Source organism: Branchiostoma lanceolatum, chromosome 12 (assembly GCF_035083965.1).
Source record: "Branchiostoma lanceolatum isolate klBraLanc5 chromosome 12, klBraLanc5.hap2, whole genome shotgun sequence".
Taxonomy (NCBI): Eukaryota; Metazoa; Chordata; class Leptocardii; order Amphioxiformes; family Branchiostomatidae; genus Branchiostoma; species Branchiostoma lanceolatum.
This window is the reverse complement of record NC_089733.1, coordinates 13,432,652-13,454,186: the sequence shown is the minus strand read 5'-3', so window position 1 is coordinate 13,454,186 and position 21,535 is coordinate 13,432,652. Positions and strand designations below refer to the sequence as shown.

Here is a 21,535-nt window from a genome sequence, read left to right as displayed (position 1 = left end):
GTTTGGTAACTTACGCTCGGTGCGATATTCTCTGCGTGATTAGAGAAACGTGGAGAAAAAGTTGGGCTCACTCAGTGCCACATTGCAACAGGTGTTTCGCCATCTTGTCTGAAAGTGCTTGCGTTGCGCTGATACAGCTTCCCACAATGCACCACGGTTAAAATCTAAAAGGGACCGCCTTAATTTTCAAGCAGATGTTTGGTTCGGGCTTGTTTGCCAGTCTTTTTGTGGCATTTTATACATTTTTCTTGTGGCGTACGAGAGGCGTATGGAGAATAAATACACGCGCAACCAGCTATCCTCCTCATATCAAATTCATATACACAGTTGCAATTAATAACATTGTAGAATCTTGCAGTCATTATAACATAACTTACGGCAACGTTCTTCGTACAACGCTGATCTAGTTTGAGAGCCATACCAAAATACCGACAGAAGGAGAAATTAATTGGTCGACCGGTTTATTCACTTGTCTGTATCAACAATCTTTCCGAGTAACTTTGCATACAGTCGATGGCGGTTGGTTATATCGCTTCAAATGACTTTTGTTACAGCATTTACATCATCTAAAGTAAACTGCAGTTTGAAGCTGTCTAATGAAGACGCCACTGTTGACCACTGCGTTGCTAAGTGGTAGCATCACTATGTTCGAACACTGTGAACAAACGAATTCGTTTATTCCATTTCTATTGTTCTGTCACATTTGCCCTTGACAACGGCCGAGCGCGTCGCCATGTTGGATTCGAACATGCCCACAACACAAAACTTCAGACTTCGCGGTGAACACGACGCACGATAACTTCTTTAAGAAGTGAGGGGAGGTTTAAGGGCTAGCAAAACTTGTTGAAGACTTCCAAGTGATCCTAGCTTTCTCAATGTCCGGGCTGGAAGATGAAGGAAAGAGTCATCCAAAAGTAAGGTGTTCTTGTGTCTCAAATAAGGAGGACATAGACGATACCAGTGAGTGTCTTAGCAGTCAAGACTTAAAGAATGATCTTGAGACGATCTCCAAGGAGAAAATTATAAGCTGTCAAGTCATCTCAGCGACAAATGACAGTACTCTTATTAAGAAACCACGCCCCACAAACGGCCTATCAGACGAATCAACCACAGGAAAGGAGGATACAAGAGCAGAATCACCCGAATCCACAGAAGAAGTCCAAGCTGACTTGCAGGTGGTTCAAAGTCACGCGCCCATCACATGCCAGTCAAGTGCAAGGATTCGACAAGACAGCGAGTCCACGGCGAGTTCGTACCGGTTCATGTGCAGGATCTGTCACGGTGGTGAGGATGAGGAAGATGCGATGATCAGCCCGTGTCTGTGCTCCGGATCTCTACAGTACTGCCACCAGGAGTGCCTACTCAAATGGCTCGGTTGGAAAAGTTCGTGGACGTGCGAGTTGTGTTCTCACGGCTTCAGCATTGTGAACCACGGACTGAAAAGACCATCCAAGGTAAAGATCTGTTGGCGTGTTGCTGTAACGTTACTAGCCTAAACAAAATGTTATTGTAAATTGTAATGATGTAAATGTATTGAGTTATGAGAAAAAGATGCATGTACATTGTAATTCACTCGTGTATAATTTTCTATGCATGGTACCTTTACAAGAAAGCGAGGTTGAACATTCCGCGAATAGTTCATCAGGTTGGGGATACAAGCTAGCAGTCAATTTTGGGACCGCATCCTTCTCACTGCAGCGACATATAGCGACATATAGCAGCAGTGTCAGTACTAGTGGGAAATAGAACCAGTCAGTATTGATGAGGACAGTAGCACACTACCGACCGAATCTAAACGATTCAATAGCAGGTGAAAACTTTTGGTTGTAAATAACTTTTGAAGCTTTTTTGTCTCGTTGACAGTGGAAATGCGTCCACCTTGACGCAGTCGAGAGATGGTCTATGGTAGTCGTCCTGCTAGCACTGTCCGCTATCATCGGGTCCACGTACTTTCTAGTCTGGTCCTTCACCAATCCCATGTCAGAGCAGCAGAAAAAGGCGCCCGAATTTCAAGGTAAGTCGGCAAAATGTTTTTCTAGCGCTAGCACTTTGTTTTATACAGACGGTGCATATATACATAAGTGATCGCTTGTTTGATAGCTAAAATACAGCTAACCCGCTCTGGAATTGCAGTTTTGGTCAGCTGTATGTTGGAGAGCTTTCCAACGCCGCTACCCTACCAACAAGCTAATCTCAAAAGCAGAGGTTTCGGTCGAGTGGGTTAGGAGCGTCCGTGATTTTTAACGGAGAGAAACGTTAAAAATCCCGGTCACAAAACCTCTGCCTGGAGAATACCAACAAACCAGCGTGGCACCGACCGTATAGACTAACTACAAATCTTGGAAGATAACCAGGCTACAAACCGACTACAAACGTATACCTTTTCCTATTCCCAGTGTGCTACGCCCTGTACGTGGTATTGAACCTGTTTTCTCTTGGGATCGTGTTGTTCTACGTCCGGCCGATTGCAGCTCTCCTCAACAGGTGGCGGGCTATCAACCAGCGCCTGCAGGTGAGCGTCAAACGGCCTTCCGGTCAAGAGCGACATCTAGCGACTTTGAGTAGAGTAACATTGAAGGAAGCCAATAACGGAATTTTGCATTTTTGTACTATTGACATTATTATCCTGTCAGCGATTACAAGTGATATGTATTTGTTTGTACTTATACATATGCATGCACACATATAAGTACACATTCTCTACATATAGGTGAAATGTATTGTATTGATGATATCAATCCAAAGAAGAAAACAATAGCCTGTATTTTCCATAGGTTCAAGATTACGCAGGTCGTTTGAAGAAAAGACGCCTTTCGGAGTGTTCAGGTATCCTGGTCCTCCCTTCTTCAGAGATTCTGACGCCAATACAGCTCGTTCCCATGACCGGTGTCCTGGAGAACCAATCACAGGTAGGGAATTGCGCTCGTCCCCAGCTAAACGTTACGTTTAATTTTTCAAAAGTTTCTTTAAAAAAAAAAGCAAATACGAATGTTCGTATCTAATGATTTTGTCGATTTTACGAGTGAGATACTTGCTGTAGATTTCTAACAAATAATTGTGAGATAACGGCACGAGCTGTCAGTGTTTCTGTTTTATTTGTAAATGTTCACAATGTTTTAGTTGGTTTCCTTTTCTTATTTTACATCGGTTGCTCGCAGGTGTAAAAGGATCTACTAACAGGAGTTCTACATCCAGCGAGAAGTCTGCATGGAACAAGCACAGACGTCACTGGATAGTAACCTCTGTTACCACAGCCTTCCGTACAAGAGCGACATTTAGCGGCTTTAATTACACTGAACATTAGAATAAGTTTACTGTCGACATGTAATACTTACTTTCCATGATCGTAACCAAATTCTGCACTGCGATTCTAGTACGATGGGCGGCGCTGCATGCGCCACGCTGTCGTATGGCTCGAAAAACCCTGTTTTCTGTTCGAGTGTTAGTGCGGAGTATCTTGTGCCATTCTTTTTCACTCTTTAATTGCAACAGGTCATTACTTGGCATGATGTCATTTACCAGTTTATTCGTGACCAATACGAAATTTCAAGAATAAAATGCGAGTTATATTCGCTGTTTGCGTTTTTGTTTTACATACAATCAATTCATGAAACAAATATTCGGTCATAGGGTCAACAACTTGTGCAGCATTTTTCGTTCTTTACTTCCCTTTTTTACTGACGATCCTTTCCTACAGTGTCAGCCCCTCGCTTGACCAGAAAATGTTCGATGTTTGCCCTCGAGCTCCAACCTCGAACGAGTCTGCAATTCTCAAAGTAAAGGATAGAGGACGTTGTTTCATTCTCCCGATTGGTACCGAGTAACCCGCATTCTCGGAGACTAAGGGCCTCTTTACACCTACGACATTTTAGAGTCGTGCGATCATCGTCGTGGGCGACGTCGCCGGCGACGGTATTTTTTGGCCGTCTAAAGACGATCAAAACAATCGTACGACGGCAATAAACGGGAAATCCTCGAAATGTCGTGCGACCACCTCGGACCCAGTCGCACGACGTTCAGCGGGGGGGCCTGTGGCTGTGTTTTTCTCGTCTAAAGAAGAATCGTCGCCGGCGACGGAAGTGGGTGATATGCTAATAAGCCTACAGCGTGCTGTTTCCTGTCCGGGAAGGAAAGTTTCTATCGTTTTCTTTGTAAATATGCATGCAGTTAGCAATGGAAACATATTTTTCTCATCCGAAACCGGGTATTCCGGCGCGACGCCCTGCTACCAGTGGCTACTTCTCTAGTATGCCCCTATTCCTCGATCCCCGGGACATCCCCGGCGGCGGCCACGAACTCGGGTTAAATCCCGTCCGTCTCTGTACCAGCCTCAATCTCTTTCTTTGTTGAGCACCGTTCTCAACGTCTCATCTGCAGGGCAACAGTTGTTGCAAAGTCAGTAAAAGCTTCATCTTTTGACGAAAACAAGCGGTTCCCCCGCCATTTTGAATTTGAGCGCAAGAGTTCTTGAGTCACACGCGCACATCGATGGAATTCTGCGCCGCGGGGGTCCCATGATATTTCCTGACCGTGTGTCTAAAGAAAACCGTCGCCTACGACGATGATCGTACGACCTTATAACATTGTAGGTCTAAAGTGCGCCTAAGTGACAGGATCATCCTGTCAGCAGTAGAAAAAATTGCACTGCTGACAGGACGATCATTTCTTTTCTACTGCTGACAGGACGATCCTGTCAGCAGTGCAACTTTTTCTACTGCTGACAGGATGATCCTGCCAATAGCCTTAGGCCTCTATTAAAATAGTCTCCAACCAGACCCAATGGATTGCAAAGACCGTATCCAGCTGGAAGAAGGAGCTTGTAATGCAATCCATTGGGTTGCAAAACGTACTTCCTCTGCCAGTTTGATACGGTCTTTATGCAACCTATAGATCTGCTTGGAGATTATATTAAAACCTCTCTTCTCAAATGGCGCCTTGAGGCTCCTTGAGGGCGGCTGTCAGAAAGCGGGTAACCTGTTTTCAGAGTGCTACTATTGAACATGAAGGCGAGAATGTGAAAAGACTGCAGCCATCAGTTGAACACGACAGCCTGAAGTCACAAAACAGTACAAGCAAATCTACCGGTGGCAAGGACAACAAGACTCTGACAGTGTCCACTGCCTTGCCACTGTAGATCTGCTACGTATTCTGTAGACTCTAATCAGTGAACTCGAAGCATGCTATGGAGACTATAGTCGCATTCCCTCGGGAGACCTAAGATCCGTGATTCAGACTACCCTCAGTACGTTGCACCAGAAATCACGAATGTTGCGTAACATCGAAACTACATTTGCGAAAGTACAATCGATCTGGAAAGAGGCGTAGGGCGTTTCAACCATTTCTAGGAATGTAGGAATCTCGCTGGGTATGTAAAAAAGGCAGAAGTTTTGTTGATCCATGCGCGCATGCTTGTTTTATTTGTTTTATTTATTCGCACATAAAAACAGAAAGCAATAATGAAATAATTAGAAGCACAATAAAAACGTGCAGGAGGGGGATGAAGCCTGCAAGGCTTATAGAAGCCCTCCTCCTTTTAACTTAACAAATGTCGATTACAAGAATGATAAGATGAATATCGAACAAAGGTAATGCGACGAGTAGAAAATGACAAAGTGGAATAATACGTGGAAAACACAGAATAAATAGGCCTACAACTTTTAATCTACTCAGTAGTCTACCGTGCTAGAAGTTACCAAGTTAGAAAATTTACTTGCAAGTCTAAAAATCTTAACGACCCCCGTTAACTTGTCCAATTGAAATGATTAGGGTCCGATTTGTTTCCTCATATTGCATTTCAACCTTTCGTGCGGCGCCTTCATGTGTATTGTTGTTGCAAGCACGATTACAATGTATGGTAATTGTTGTTGGGCTTGAATATGAAATGCTATGACAACACAGTGACTGGTGGCAGTAGCATACCCCATGGCATGTTCAACCAAGGAGGTTATAACCTCCTTGGTTCAACGATTCACTAGACTACAAAATAAGCGCCATAGGTGAGATGAAATTATTTGATGAAAAAAGAAGAATAACAACTAGAATGGCAACATTTTCGGGAAAATGCATAATATTCCCCTTCCATTACCTACACCTCAAATATGACATCCTTAGCATTGACTGTAAGGACATTACGAAGTTTCTGCATAAATTATGCAAAGGAGGTCGGCATTAGCATAATTTATGGCCAGGTGTGTTCGCCTTTCCTAAAGGTACCTACATCTCAAATATGACATCCGTAGCTTTTATGGTTAGGGATATGCATAAATTATGCATAAAACACTCATTAGCATAATTTATGGCCAGGTTTTCTGACCTTTCCTAAAGGTACCTGCATCTCATCCGTAGCCTTTACAGTAAGAGAAAAACAAGTTTATGCATAAATTATGCAAATGAGGTCCGCATTAGCATAATTTATATACAGGTGTGTTCACCTGTCCTAAAGGTACCTACATCAGAAATATGGCATCCGTAGCCTTTACGGTAAGGGATATACATAAATTATGCAAAGGAGGCCCTCATTAGCATAATTTATGGCCAGGTTTTGTGACCCTTCCTAATGGTACCTACATCTCAAATATGACATCCGTAGCTTTCACGGTAAGGGAAATACAAGTTTATGCATTAATTATGCAAATGAGGTCCTCGTTAGCATAATTTATGCCCAGGTGTGTTCACCTTTCCTAAAGGTACCTACATATCAAATATGACATCTGTAGCTTTTGCGGTAAGGGAAATACAGGTTTCTGCATAAATTATGCAAATGAGGTCCTCATTAGCATAATTCATGGCCAGGTGTGTTTACCTTTCCTAAATTTATCTACATGGCAAATATGACATCTGCAGCTTTAACTGTAAACGTAATTATGTTTTTGCATACATTATGCAAATGATGTCCTCATTAGCATAATTTATTGCCAGGTGCATTCACCTTTCCTATAGGTACCTACATCTCAAATATAACATCCGTACATTGTAACATAAGGTACATATAACTTTCTGCAATACCATTAGTAGAGCTACCACCGCACATCTACTTGGTTTTTGGCAGAAGAAGAAGAAGAAAGAAGAAGAAGAACAGGCAAGCAAAAACAGTATATCCCCCTTCCCACCGGAAGGGGAATATAAAAAGAACAAGAAAAAAAACGCCAAACTGGTAATCCAATTGACCGTGACCGTATGAACTGTACGAGTGTGGATGTTTCCAGAAACGTAGGTCTTGCGCAATCGATTGTAATCTGGGTTAAAATCGCAATTGTTGATGACGTCACCGGCCCAAATCTAGAGCAGACTTGAACACGTCATGTGGGACAACTTGCCCTTGAAACAAACCAAGGAGTTACTCTCCGAGTGTGTTTGTTTTTATTTAGTTATTTATTCATTTATTGGCTCAGCATGGAAACTGTATATACAATGTAGTTACATGCCAGGGTTGCCCAACTAGCGAAAGGCTAGTGTGTTTGTTACATCAGTTGTTCATATTGTTTACCGAGTCCAACTTTCAACATTCTTTCATAGTTTGCGTCTATTTATGTATATTTTTACTCGTATTTGTTTTCTTTGTACAATTTTGGCTCGTTTTGGATTTTGCACACAAAATGCACTCTCCCCAAACATTCAGATCCAGAACGAGAACGGTGAAACCACTGTCGCCTAGGACTTCTAAATTCTGCAAAAACATTTAATTGGATTAATTATTTGAAGATCCTCATTAGATCTTTGTGCAACTAATGAGATAAGATGAGAAAAAAAAAGAAGCTCGGTGCAGAGAAGTAAAAAAACAAAAAAAACCTATCTTGGTTTGGCATCCTACTAACAGACCTTCCTTGATCTCGTTGGAGAAAGAAAGCGAATTCTTTTCAATGTTATAAAGTTTGTTCCTAGGCGTACTTTCAGTGAAATGATGGTATCATAAATTCTTGATTGTCCATCGTTTTCGATGGGATCAACAATTAGGGTTAATTAAATCTAAATATCGCGTGTGTCAATCGTTTTTGTGGTATGATCTCGCTTTAAGCATTTCATGCAAATGTGAAACGGATACGAATTATAAACCGAGGGGCCGGTTATCAAAACACGGCTGAAATGATATGGTATTGGCAGGAAATCATTAGCATAAAGATGATAAGACCATCTCCCAGGGATGTCGGTGTCAAGTATCATTGATTGATAACTGAAGAAGATCACTGAGTCGGCGCCGCTTTTCCAGGAATTTAAAACACCTTGAGCCTGAAATATGGAAAAAACGATTAAAAAAAGGTTTAATGTCCAGTAAAATTGCTTGATGACATTGGAGTCATTGGATGAAAGTTTGGTGTACAACATTGTTATCATGAATAATTCCGTTAGACCTAATTGGTCGGTACATTTCGAAAGACAAAGGCGACAATTTGAAACACGTAAGTGACAAGGAATCTGTTCTTGAGACCAATTTTCTTTTCATCATCAAAATTCTTCGGAAAGGTTTCCTCTTTAAGCTACTTATGTACAGTGGATGCTTCTAAAGATGGATTTAGTTAAAAGTATTTCCAGGTATATGTCAATAAAGGTAGTGGGACACGTATAGAAAAGGCTACCAAAGCCTCTTCAACCATCTGCTTGGAGATCTATACTTCTACTATCCTTTTCTCGCGTATTTCCTGGTACATGACGTCACACGGGGCCGTCGGGATTTCTTGTGAAACCTTGCCGCCGGAAACCACCCCATTGCGCAAGCCTGGGTAAAGAACAACACCCACCCGCCAACTACGCGGGTGATTCCAAGAGATGAGTCAACGTGCGCCAGTGTGTGGCGCAGTACACGGAACAGTCGACTCCTATGATTCTACCAACAACATTGACAGCGACGTGTAACGTGTAGCACAAACACTGGGACGTCGTCGTGGCTTCTGTAAGTGTTTATTAATCGTGACGTCACGTCAATTGATAAAGGTAGGTCGTATTCATACGGGTTTGCGTAAAAGGGTACAATTTGACGGTTTTTGTCTAGGTGCGCGGTACACGGCGGCTTGTTCCGGCGGGTTGGGACCTTCCCAAGTTTTGGTTCCCGGTTCAGTTGTCGGCCAGGCGCGGGCAGACGTCAGGTACTGACACGTTGCCGCCAAATGTGGAGGGCAGAGGCAGATAAAGGTATCTCTGTATAGCCTTGGTCGTTTCAAGGTTTGTTGAATACAATGGGGGAATATGTGTAACAGTGCACGTACAGTTGTACAGTTTGACTTATTTGGAGATACCGATTTTTATGGACACATCCTGTACCGTGATGCCAGGTGTTAGATAATTTTAGCACTCGCAGTGGACTAAAAAAAAGTAACTTTGAAATGTGGAAACTACAAAACGTAAGGGACCGTACCCATGATTTTCTACTCTCCAAGCAGAGCATGGGTTTCGGCTGGTTTTTGACGTGTTTTTAGGCGTTATTGTCGTGCTTTCTACTTTGTCATTTTTTTTTTGTCTCGCAAACCCTGGGTTTGCGACACAACAAAAACGATGACAAAGTAGAAGGCATGACAAAAACGCCTAAAAACACGTTAAAAACCAGCTGAAACCCTAGCTCTGCTTGGAGAGTATGATTTTCTTCTTTTAATACTAATTGATATTCTGGGAAGTGTATATATAAAGGTGATAACGTCACTGACTCCCCCTAGCTTCCGTGTGCCCTGACTTGCCCGGAAACTGAAAGGATGACTTCATGACACATCTTTGTTGTAACGTGCCTCAGCATATATTACAATTTTGGAAAAGGAATCACTGGCAATGCTACAAATGATGGATCATTGTCAAAAGCAAGGTTTCTTTGCAATACATTAAGCAACATTCAATTTATTTCGTACGTATGATATTATTAATGTATTTTCACTTTAATTTAGTTTAAAAATGTATTTTTTTGCGGAATGTCTTTTTAGTATCAATAGATGGTTAATTTGATGGAACGTTTGGAAAAAGATGCAATTACTTGTGAATTCATCAATTAAAAATCCGTTTTTGTGTGGCCTGGGGCTATTCACAGGATGATCCTGTCAGCAGTTGAAAATTTGCACTGCTGACAGGATCATCCTGTCAGCAGTGCATTTTTTCTACTGCTGACAGGATCATCCTGTCAGCAGTGGAAAATTTTCCACTGCTGGCAGGATGTGAAATGATGTCGTCTGCAACAAAAATACGCCAAGTTTCGGTTATTCCTACTAATACTTTGCCATGTCGCTTACGTAGCTTTATTTCTTCGTTTCAGACAGGCATTTCAAGCAGATATTGTGGATTCGTGTGAAAACTATTGACTTTGGTCAGAGCTGTTGGCAAGGTCAAGATATTCTGAGGTGATTTCTGACCACAGAGGAAAGTACGTCGTCTGCTGGACCGTTATTTACCGCAAGTCCCTAAAACGTCGTAAATCCCCACCGCAAAGCGGCAAACTATCGTGAAACCTAGCCGCAAACTGACTGAACGTCGTAAACCCGGAAGCGGGGTGTCGTAATCGTCCCTGCCGTTGACCGTGCGAGCCTTGCGCGATGGACTTGCCGCGGGTCGGGAGCAGCATGGCGGAGGTGTCCAGGTGTACGAGACGGAAACAAGCTTGTCCGCGGCGGAAAAAAGGTGAGAACGACCTTAAACTATCTTGTCTTTAAGTGAAGACGATAGATCTACGTATATCTTGTCAAGAACTCGTCGATCACGGCCGAACTCGGCCGTAAGGCTGCGTTATCGCCGTCTGTTCGCTCACCTAACGGTACGGGCAACTTTCCCCCTGTGTGGCTCCATTGATCTGGGTTAATGCGTACCTGGGCTGAGCGGTTGCCATCGCTTGTCGGGGTCACCCTGCGGGAAAATCCATCAAAATTCTGTCACGACGGGGAAAAGATAAGGCCAAGGCTTGATAGTCTCAGATCGTGTGCGAATTTTGTGCTTTGTAATGCCGGAAAAGCGTGAGGTTGACACTGGTCCAAGTTAGCCCCCGCCTAAGCTGGGGTCCCCCGCCCTCGCCCCGTACGTGGCTGCCATACCTGGCCGAGCGCAGCTGTCTCCGCCCCGAGCTAAAATACCTGCCCAATTCCCTCACAATGTAGCGGAATCGATGCTCTGTTGTCTCCTTTAAACGCCACTTTCCCTTATCGTTCCGTAGGTTGAGGTGTGTTTTTTTTCTCTGGGTTGTTTTGGGCGAGGCAAACTTGGTTGATTACCTGGCCTTATTTGTCAAGGGGCTGCCTGCTTATTTATTTTCCGCACATGTCGGACATTTCTGCGACTTGGAGACCAAAGAAAGTCGCTACAAAATCTCCTCTTAAACTAAGATTGACGTTTAAACACAACCTTGATCTATGTCAAAACATCGTTGTTTACAGTTTCATTTTCTAAATGCGTTCATCAGTTGTCCTTGTAGTGACAGGCCCGGGCGCATTGTTTGTCCCGTAATTTGTTTACCGTGTGTCTGTGCTTCAAACTAGTGAAAGTGTCAACATCTTCACCGTAGCAACTGTCTTAGTCTTTAAATCTCGTTTTCTTGAGTGAGTGGATGATGTTTTTACGTGGGTTGTTAAAATTTCTGAGCTGGAAACGACGGCTGGAGTACCGTTGGGTTTCTCTTTGATCGTACCTGACCGCCCAGCTAGATCGTCACGTTTATTTTCACACCGTCTGCTTCTCAAACGAGCGAAAGTAAAACATTCCCTTGACAAACAAAGGTCTTATCCACGAACTGGACGCCGTCTCTGGCCGTTTTCCAGTCTATTTCCCGGGATTTGAGGGCAGATATCGGCGGAAACAGGACTGTAATCCTCCTCAGAAGCTGCGCCGCGAAGTTTGACATGTTGTAACGAATGACCCACAGGTGTAAACAAAGGAAATGCGAGCGCCGATATTTTCCTGCCGCCAGCCGTGTCTAAATTTGGTCTCCCCGGCGACAACCTCGTATTTGACCCTTACATATTGACAAGAAGCTACCAAGAAAAATCAAAGCTGACAGGAAAAGTCGTGGTTTTCCTGTGCTTAGGTGTTGTTGAAAACCTTGTTGTACTACCTGGCACTGTGAGAAGCTTACAGCAACCCAGTGGGGGACTAAACCTCAAAGTCTTATACCGTCCAAGCTTTCTTGTCTTTTCTTACAACATTAATCCTTTTAGAAATCCCGAAATACACAAAATATTGCAAACTTGAGTGAACACTTCAGGTATTGGTCCAAGTTTGTGACACATTTTCATTGTACAGTTTCGGGAGCTTCAAACTTCAAAGGGATGATGTGTGAAAACGTAATCCCTGTATTAATGAGATCAAAAAACCTCTGAATGGGGGAGGATGTTTTTCCTTTGGTTTCTTGTTTTGTTACCTATTTCCCTTTGTGTCACCTGGGTTTGGGAAGAAGATTGCGCCCTCCCACTGTTATTTGTTTGTTCATGTGACTGTCACTGCATGAATTCTTTCCCAAACTGCCTTCCCTGTGTGAAGAACACCAGATGTCAACCCAACCTGGGTTCATGTTTCCCTCCAGGGACCCTCACAAACAAGGTGTGCTAGTCTTCACCCCCACTCCCACACCTTTCCTACACCTCCCTTCAAATCCCGTTCCCGAAAAATCTCTTGTTTACGAACGTTAGAGGAAAGTATCAATATTGTATGAGTTCTGGAGGGCTGCTTAATTGAGGACTTTGGCTGCGAATGTTAAAAAGCATTGTTTAATGGTCCACAGGTGGAAAGTGTTACCGGTTGTAACCGGAGACTTGCACACCCTTACCTTGCAAATTTCACATACCTGAGGTTAAAACATGGCGCCTGCGAGCCTTGGCACCTTGACAGGAGAAGGAGCAAAGAGAAGGGGCTGCTGGGCACCTTGTTGTCAAGGTGTGCCCTGAAGAAAAGCAGGCAACTTACTACTTTGAAGAAAATAACACTGTGCCGTATCATCAATCGAAGATGAAATCTTATTTGTAAGATAAGAAAGATGTTAGTTAAGAAACTAAGAAAAGTGGTGTAATGTTTTCAAGGTGTTTACTGGAAATATTCAGGATCTGTGTTTTCTGTATCTGTATCTGTATCTATATAGCCGGTATAACCGCCATTCGGCGTAACACACCAGTTTTATCTATTGAAGGTGGAAATGGCAAGTCAAACCATCTGATATTCACTCCACGTGGTTTTAACATTGATTTTTACCTGGGCCCATTTTTCCCACTAAGTGCATTCGGACCTTCCGGTCTTTTTATTGTCAGACGAGCTAAGACCTGTCAAAACGTTGTTGGCTTCGGGAGGACGTAGTGGCTACGTAGACATTGGCTGACAGCTCGAAATTTAACTGTCATATCTTCCACCTACCCATATACATGTAGCAAATCATATCACTCTCATCGTCATGTAAATCATTTTTAGTTTCTCTTTCGCCTGAAAATTCTGTGGAAGCTGGAAAGTACCTAAAAGGGAGTCATTTGGATGTCTCCCTGTCAAGCTATGATTAGGTTGTGAGTGCCATTTATGTTTCAGTTGTTTTTCTCGGCAAGGATTTGGGTAAGAACACCTATCCAGCAACAATAGGTAAGCCCATGATTAGATTAAGTTGTGTATTCAGACAGCATAATGCCAGCTCTGTTCAGACTATGACTAAGCCCAGGGCTGTGAGAGACTAGGTTAATTTTTTTCTTATTTGATTGGGAATTATTTCCCAGCCATCGTCTTTGTCATCGTCTGCCGTTGTTTAGACGTACGAAGCGCGGGCGACAACAAAAAAACGGTACTGATGATGCTACGCAGGCGTCACGAAGCCTATCTCGATGAAATCCCACTCCAGCAGTTCAGGGATAACGTGGACGTCAAAGTGTCTGCTATCAATTTAAATGTAATTATTTCCGCACACACACCTGCACCTGGCTGTCCACCTTTTTTCATGCAGGATAGTACGCACGTCACTCAGCCCCCTCCTCACACTTTCATTATCCAACAAAGTCAACATTTGCCAGCGCTTCATTTCCTAGTAACCTTTGAAACATCGTCCTCCAAATTCGGGGCTTAACAGCAAGGCTAAAAGGAACATAGCTCTGTCTCACCCTGCCAAGGTGACCCCCACACTAATCTTTCCTACCACATTAAAAGAGCGGTTTCCACCTCAAAGTAATGTACCAATTAATATCCCCTCTTACTCCTCTGTGCACTTTATAGCGTCGAGTGGCCGACGGCATAAATTTTAACCCTCTTGATTGTGGCATGATTTCTGGCGTTTCGGAGGTTTCGCAGGTGGATTATTTTCTCCAGGATGTGCGAGTACACCTTGTGGTCGGAGTGAGGCTTCAGGCCCTTCAACACAATTGCCGCGAGGGCTTTTGAGGCAGGGTGGCCCTTCACACGTGGCGGCCCCCTTTCTTTACCTGTAACAGGAGCCCCTTGTCCGTGTGTTCCATTGTTTGTCCGGGTACACGCAACACCTGAGTTCACGATGAGCTCCCCTTTGTCCGGCCGGTATAACGTTACAGTTTGAGGTGATAATATTTTGATTGGTTGTAGCCTAAACACGCGAGGAGGTTGTTAAGTTTGTGAAGAGAGCGGAGTCAGGAAAGTTTGCTGTGCGGTCCCGGCGTTGTTGACGTGTAGCAGGGGCTTAGACATGCCGAGACAGGCGGGTATTTGGCAAGGTTGGCTGATAGAAAAAGGTGCCAATGTTAAATACCTGGTGGCTCCGACTTATCGGCAGCTTTTATTGCAAAGTCAGGCCCGGTGCTTATTGAAATTCCGTCTGGCGTCAGCCCTGGTTTTATCGTCCGTGAATTCCGGACAAACTAAAAAGGTGTTTTTGAAAGCACCGGCGGCCACAAAGTGAGGTGGGTTGAAAGCAGGCGTCCTGGTAGGTAATGGGGCGACTATAAAAGGACTCCAAATCACCTGTGCCGCGTGTTTGTCAGTAAGGAAATAAAAGGGAGACGGGGAATAAAGGAGAATAAAAGGTGCTGCATCTGTGCAACAGTCCATATGGCCGGGGACTGAAAAGGTACGCGGACTACAAAGGGAGGCCAGGTGGAGGAAAAGAGACGCATACAGGGACACCCAAATCAAGAGGGAGGGACCGTTTGGGCACCGCAGAACCCATCCTGTGGAGACATTGTCCGTGTGGATTTATATTCTGGGAACGTTCCATTGTCAGGATGAGATGTCTCTACACACCTTTCTCTGCCTCTTCATGGTCGGTTTGGGAGGTGAGTGGGCAGGGGGCAGATGTCAGCGCGTGTGATCCATCCAACAATCGGTCCCCCGGCCGGGCGCGACACAAACACTGCCCTCCGCTCTTTTGTGAGGTGCGGAGTCATCGTCCATTGTCCTGTTACACCTCACACACAGTCCGCCCACTCTATCCAGCAGTGGGAACAACAACAAGCTCCCACTGATAACTTTTACAGCCTTGCCGGTGATTTTTCCCAACTCCTGTTAATCAGGTTGATGGCATGGCAACTAACGACACACATTTATGCCTGTTTATCCAGTGATTTCCAGATTTGTTTATACGGAGCCCTGCACAGGAAAACACCCTAACCTTTGATAGCAGCCAGGAATGTACAAACTTTATCAGAGGCTGGCGCCAGGCCGCACCTTACTTAGTCTACCTGGGGGGGAGTTTATGTGACGGTTCAGAGGAAGGATCGGGAACTGTTGATATTCCTATCAGTCGTACCTGAAGGAAGGAGCAGGGATTGTTGACGATCTGGCCGCCAGCTGGGGGAGGAAGGGGCACACGTCACGTTTCCTCCCCACCTTTCTGGCAATGTTTATCTGTCTTCCTCTCCTGGTGGCTTTCATAAGGTGCATCCGACTGACGCCTTTTCATGTCTCCTTTCCGCCACAGACTTCTGACATGTGGGCCTCCCTTTGGCAGGACTTGAAAGGGTTGGGTTTGAACTTGGGATATCCTTGTGTGGCGCGGATGATTTAAGTGGTGGGGTCAAGGTGCGGTTTTGATGTGCAGTGACCATTCAGTCTGATAAAACCTTTTCTGGCACAGCTTTTTCCTTTTCGTTTTGTTTATCGGCAGGGAAAAGTGAAATTCGAACTAGCCGCATTGTTGATGGAAATGCAAGGAAAGGTGTGTTTCAGTGCTGTGTCTTGTAGCGCACTGTCAGTGATGCAAAGCCATGTACGTACATGTTGTTTACGTCGCTTATATATTTGGCACTAAAACGTCGTCCCAGTAACCGAGATAACCCATCAAGATTAGGACTTACAAAGTGGCAAATACAGTCCTGTCAAGTGCTTTGACAAAATCAAGCAAACAAGAGAAAGGGAGAAAAAAAGCAGTGATGAGTTCGACCAGGTTGGCTGTAACTTGTTTATACATCTCAAAAGAAGTGGTCATCAAGGAGACTGTGTACTTTAATTAAAGTCAGAAATGTTAATTTCACCCTGGACTCTAATGGCCTGTGTCTAATCAGATGTGCCATTTACCCCATAAGGGGTGGCAAACAATCTCTGGGACCCCCCACATCCTGCCAAAATAGTCCAGCTCACTTCTGTTCCTCACCCGACACTTTTCACACCTCACTCTCCCGACCAAATGTTCCCCCTGTCACCGGTGTGCCTCCGTAGACGGAGAGTTAAGGTGCTCCGGACACGTAGTCACACCTACCTCACACCTTGGTTTGTTTTCTCTGGCATACCTCGGTGTCTACTCGGGAGCGATGTTTGCGATCAGTTTACCTTCCTCTGTGCCAAGGTACCAGCTCTCTAGAGCTCCCCATAAGTCATTTCCTAATTTGTCAAGGTATGGCATGTTGTCCCCTTCCTCAACCCCGGTGGGGCCTGGTGAATGTACCGACCTGCCAGGTGAAGATAAAGAACAACCCCTGGCATAAAGGGCTTGGTAACCCGATACTCTCAGCTTTCCTGGTTGTTTAGATCCCTCCTGTACCTGTTCTAGGACGTATCTTGCTACGAGGGCGAGAGATGTCAGAGTCGGCCAGAAACACCTTGAAGTTGATGGTTTAACTTTAAGATTGTAGTGCTGGATTGGAAGGTGTGTCCCTGTTTGTGGTTGGTTAGCTCGTTGGTATGCGTGCCGGGAGTGTGCAGAAGGAAAACTCCTGGTGGGACCAACCTCCGAGATGTCCCAATTTGCTTACACATCAAACAAAACAAGCGAAACAGTTACCCCGACCAGGAAATCATGTGCCCCTGAGTCACACGTCTTTCTAGGTGAGCACATACAAAAGACAAACCCCCGTATCAGCCACCGCAAGCCCACAGAGAAAGGAAAGTCATTGGGATAACTTTTCCCACGTCATTCCGCTGGCATTCGGCAGGACAACCTTTCTCACCTATCCTTTTATTTGTAGATCACGGGACGGGGGTTATTTGCAGACTCAGTGTGTGTGAAGGAGTCAGAATGCATTTTCAGGACTGGGGAGTTCAAAGAAGCCTCTGTTAGGTCTTTATTTGGCCATTGGTGTTCACATGACACGATACTACCACGCGCGCCATCTTATGTTGACTTCTCGCCAAACCAACAACGTAATGTCTAACCCAGACGTTACATCTTCAAACACGACACGCAGCGTGCACCAGGTGGGAAATTTTCCACCCGTCACACTTCCTGCCCGTTGTTGTTTCCATCTTCCTTCGCTGAATCAAGGCTTCCATTGTCACCTGGAGTTAGTGACTGGGTGACTCTCTCCTTCTTCCTTGTCCCCGGGACCTTCCTGGTACCAACTGATACAGTATACATCACATAACAAATCCTCAATAAGGCCATGCCAATGCATTTCTCTGGTTTTCGTCCATTGTAGAATAAAGATTATGTAAGAGAACAGCATAAGACAAGACGGACAGGAGGACAACTTGAATCTGGCGACTATAAATTAATTTGAAATTTGTGGCTCTTAAGTTTGCTGCATCTTTTTTTTTTAATCAATTCGTAAGAGCCTGATGTTGCCATCTATTTACGAAGAAAGGCGGCTCAATTGTTACTGTCACTTCCAGTTTGCAGTTGAAATAAGAGTAGAATGTAACGAATGGCAGAACATGTTTAACAGTATGTCAAAAATTGTGGACTGAAAACACCTTGAAAATGCGAAAATTTCAACTACATTCACTTCGTGAAACTTTATGTACCCTTTGACGGTGTTTTTATGTGTTGATCCGCCAGTTCAGAACCTTTTTTTAAAAATCAGGAATAGCAACCAAAGAATTGAATTTGTGTGGCCTGTAACGTCACATGTTGGCAGCAGGCATAGGTGTCCCTGACTCTAGGAATTCAGCCCCTAACCACGTAGTGCAGCAGCTCCCATGTCCTGTACTCCAGTATGCTGGACATCCCAGTTATGCTGGGTATTTCGATTCGGTAACGTATATTCCGTAGACTCGCAACTACTGTGCAAACCCAAGTTATGTGGTGCCCGTGTAACAAATTGTTTTGTGGTTACAGAAACTCAAAAAACCAAGGATGGCTGGTTGAAAAGGTGATGCATTAATTAACATCTTGGTCTTAATTAAGGGAATCTGGACGGATGATTTGAGAGATTAGGGGAGTTGAGAGAGCCTTGTAGTGATTCTTTATCACCTTGGGTTCCTGTATCAAGTAGCTGATAAAGAGGCATTGAATATTCATGAAGGAACTAGCGATACCTGCTGGTAGGTTCTGTGGGAATTCTCTACTTTGCTTACATTTGGGTACCTTTTGTTAAAAACGGAATGAAATATCGGAGAGTGTGTTCTAGAAAGGTTCGGTGTCAAAAGTTGTCAGGTTGCAGAGATTTTGACACGCACACAACTGGTGCGCATACCTACGGCCGTGTGTAAGTTGTGCCCGTCACCTGATCTGACCGTGCCTCCAAATATAACCACACCGGTCCTGTAGAGATGGGTGCAGCTGTTGTGTGGTGTAGATCCCCCCACCCCAGGAGCCATTAAACCCAGCAAGGTGGATAGCCCATCTCCATATATAGACCAGCAACTGGGAAGTCCTTCTCTAGTTACAGGATGATCCAATACCTGTAGGGGTACGGCTTTGCCACTGTATCCTCTATTCCTCCCTAGGTGGATAGCGATGTCCTTATATAGTTTGTCAGCTGAAAAGTTGTTCCCTGTCGTATAAATTTATCCTTATCGTTCTGTGGAAGGGCCATACCTGTAGGGTTAGGGCTTGGTTCTCGTGGGTGGGTAACAATGTCCTTTTAAAGGTATACAACATACGACAAGCTACATGCCTTCCAGTAACAGGGTCCGAAATACCTTTTCAGATATGGTTGCACATTTGACGACCTCAAAGAATTTAGACCGCTAGAACGTGTATATTTCTTGTATTGATCTCTGCTTGCAGTTGAAACTTATACAACACCTCAAAAGTGATATTGTCTTACCAAACATATGGTATCGGATCCCTTGTCATTATTACAAATATAGGTGGGCCTTGTTGAACGAAAATTGTGTATGTGTGTGTGAGGGGGGGGTGTCTTGTCTGACTTTTGAGGTAACCTTTCGTTGTTCACAAGGCAACCTGTAATCCTAAACACAACCTGGTTGCCCAGAGAGGCTGGGCAACCTTTTTTAAAACACTGTTGTCTCCAAGGCTAGGGTTGTATGCTAGACTTATACCTGTGGCATCATAGCTTGCCCCACCCGAGTCAATTTGTCCCCAAGTGTGCCCAGACAGTTTATTTGAAGTTCACCAATAGGTGCGACATGTTTGACTTGTGCGTCCTAATCCCAGCCCTCAGGACTTTCACACACACCCGGGTGATTTTTGCACACAGATGTAAATTAAGGCAGTTGATGGACCACTCTGCTGTACTTTCAGACCAGTGACGACCTTGTAACACGACCTTGTGAACCCGCACCTTTTCTCCTTGTTTGTCAGGCCATTCCAAAGCATTCCTTTGGTTCTTGGACATTTTGAAGTAAGCGGGCTTGTGCGTATATCAACGTATGAGTTCCGTATTAATTTTTTCGTAATTAGGCAAATTTGAAATGCCTCCACAGTAAACAGTCATAGAATATTCCATGTAGAAAAATACTTGTAAGAAACGTATGTCCTATCATGTATGAATTGATGCAGACTTGATATATGCATGAGTTTGACAGCCCCCTAAGAACAAAGCAAGTGAGCAACATAGACCTAGAGGGCTATTGGAAATTTTGAAAACTGGAAACTGAAAGTGTGTGTTCCAAGGATCAGATTTTTCCTGAAGATTTCACTTTCATGTTGTGACTTGCCAGTTGCTCAGCTTTATTATCATTTAAAAAAAATTCAAAACCAGAATACTAAATTGATTCAGCCTCAGCGATTTTGTGGAGTGATGACATTGTAATATGACCTTGTTGGCTAGCTGCGCCTTTTTTTTCCATGTTTGTGAGCTCGATCGGGCAGTGTTGCTGGGGGGGGGGGGTGGTCTGCAAATGGTATCACATCATCACCTGGAGGGCTTCCAACATGGGGAGAGGATTCTGGGAAACATGACAACTGTGGCTATTAAAAACCTGTTGGTGTGTGATGAGTTATAGGGATGGGGTGTTGTGACAGCTGCTAAGATATCACAGCTTTGTGATACATTTAAAATATACAGGGTGTTGTTTATACTGTATGGAAGACTGTGTTTGGAATCAGGAAAGGTACTGGTACCAATCTTGAATCTTAAACAGGCTTATGAAGTTTGGGATACATGTATATCATAATCATATCAAAGAAAATTTAGCTTCTCTTTTGAATTACATTGACTGTACATAAAACGATATGTACAATGTACCTATGTACATAAAGTTCATACTGCAAGATGATCAAATACAACTAGTCATCATAAAATTTGCGGAGCAACTTTTCAAATATTAGATATAATGTCTTTCCAAATATGCAACCAATTTTAAAAGTCAGGCAGTATTTTTCTCTTTTCAGTCATTTGAACTGAAAATATAACTATCTGAGACTTGAATTAGGAGCGATTTTGTTTAAAAAAAACTCGTAGCCTGTCATGTGTTGGGCAGGTTTATGAGTAATGTTTGCGGAGAGAGAAAGTCTTTTGCCTCTCTTTTGGTAGCCGTGGCAGAGCCTGGCGCAATAATCTCAGTGTTTACTGTTAAGTAAGCGACGTGCCACAACCTGGGGCAGTCAAACGTCGCATCAGACCGCCACTCAACATCCACTGGCTGCGCCACACACTCATAGAGGGGGATTAACTCCTAATGCTCTCATTAATAATCTGTCGTGGTTTACTGTTTTTGGGAAATAAAGAAATAAATTTAAACTGTGCACCATGCACTCCTTCTGAGAACTCCAGCTGCTTCTGGTGAACAGTTTTGTGTTGTTGAAGTTCTCAATGTCATGACCTACCAATTGTGTCACCCCCGTATGCAGAATGGAACGTGCCAGACAAGGTGTCTCCAAGCGAAGGCCAGGTTGGGCCCAGACTCCATTTTTCTCTGAGCTCCTTTTTTTATCAGTAGTATAAATAAATTGTGGGGCCCTGCCGGCATCTAGGTAGACTGATTTAACCATTTAGTTTATCTGACAGAGACTTTAGGGGCTTTGAGGGTCGGTCCATTCTGCCCTCTCAGCGGGGGTGGGTGGGTGTTGTTTTTTGCTTGAGGG

At 44.1% G+C, this 21,535-nt stretch overlaps 2 protein-coding genes across 4 annotated transcripts in view; both read left to right on the top strand.

Annotated features, from left to right (window-relative positions):
- Window positions 1-693: 693 nt before the first annotated feature.
- On the top strand, window positions 694-3,569 carry LOC136446344 (E3 ubiquitin-protein ligase MARCHF8-like). The gene is made up of 5 exons (XM_066444689.1): window positions 694-1,454; window positions 1,864-2,014; window positions 2,397-2,512; window positions 2,775-2,909; window positions 3,159-3,569. Exons 1-5 carry the CDS (start codon window positions 876-878, stop codon window positions 3,162-3,164), a joined length of 987 nt encoding a protein of 328 aa, XP_066300786.1. The 5' UTR covers window positions 694-875; the 3' UTR covers window positions 3,165-3,569.
- A 5,213-nt stretch (window positions 3,570-8,782) lies between these two features.
- LOC136445564 (zinc finger E-box-binding homeobox 2-like) overlaps window positions 8,783-21,535 on the top strand; it is a 58,541-nt gene continuing 45,788 nt past the window's right edge. Inside the window, exons 1-2 of one of the 3 annotated variants that reach the window (XM_066443635.1) lie at window positions 8,783-8,928; window positions 10,229-10,590. In XM_066443635.1, the coding sequence (XP_066299732.1) occupies window positions 10,506-10,590 (85 nt within the window). In that variant the 5' untranslated portion in view covers window positions 8,783-8,928; window positions 10,229-10,505. The remainder of the gene's footprint in view (window positions 8,929-10,228; window positions 10,591-21,535) is intronic. The other 2 variants (XM_066443634.1, XM_066443636.1) reach the window with 2 other exon arrangements.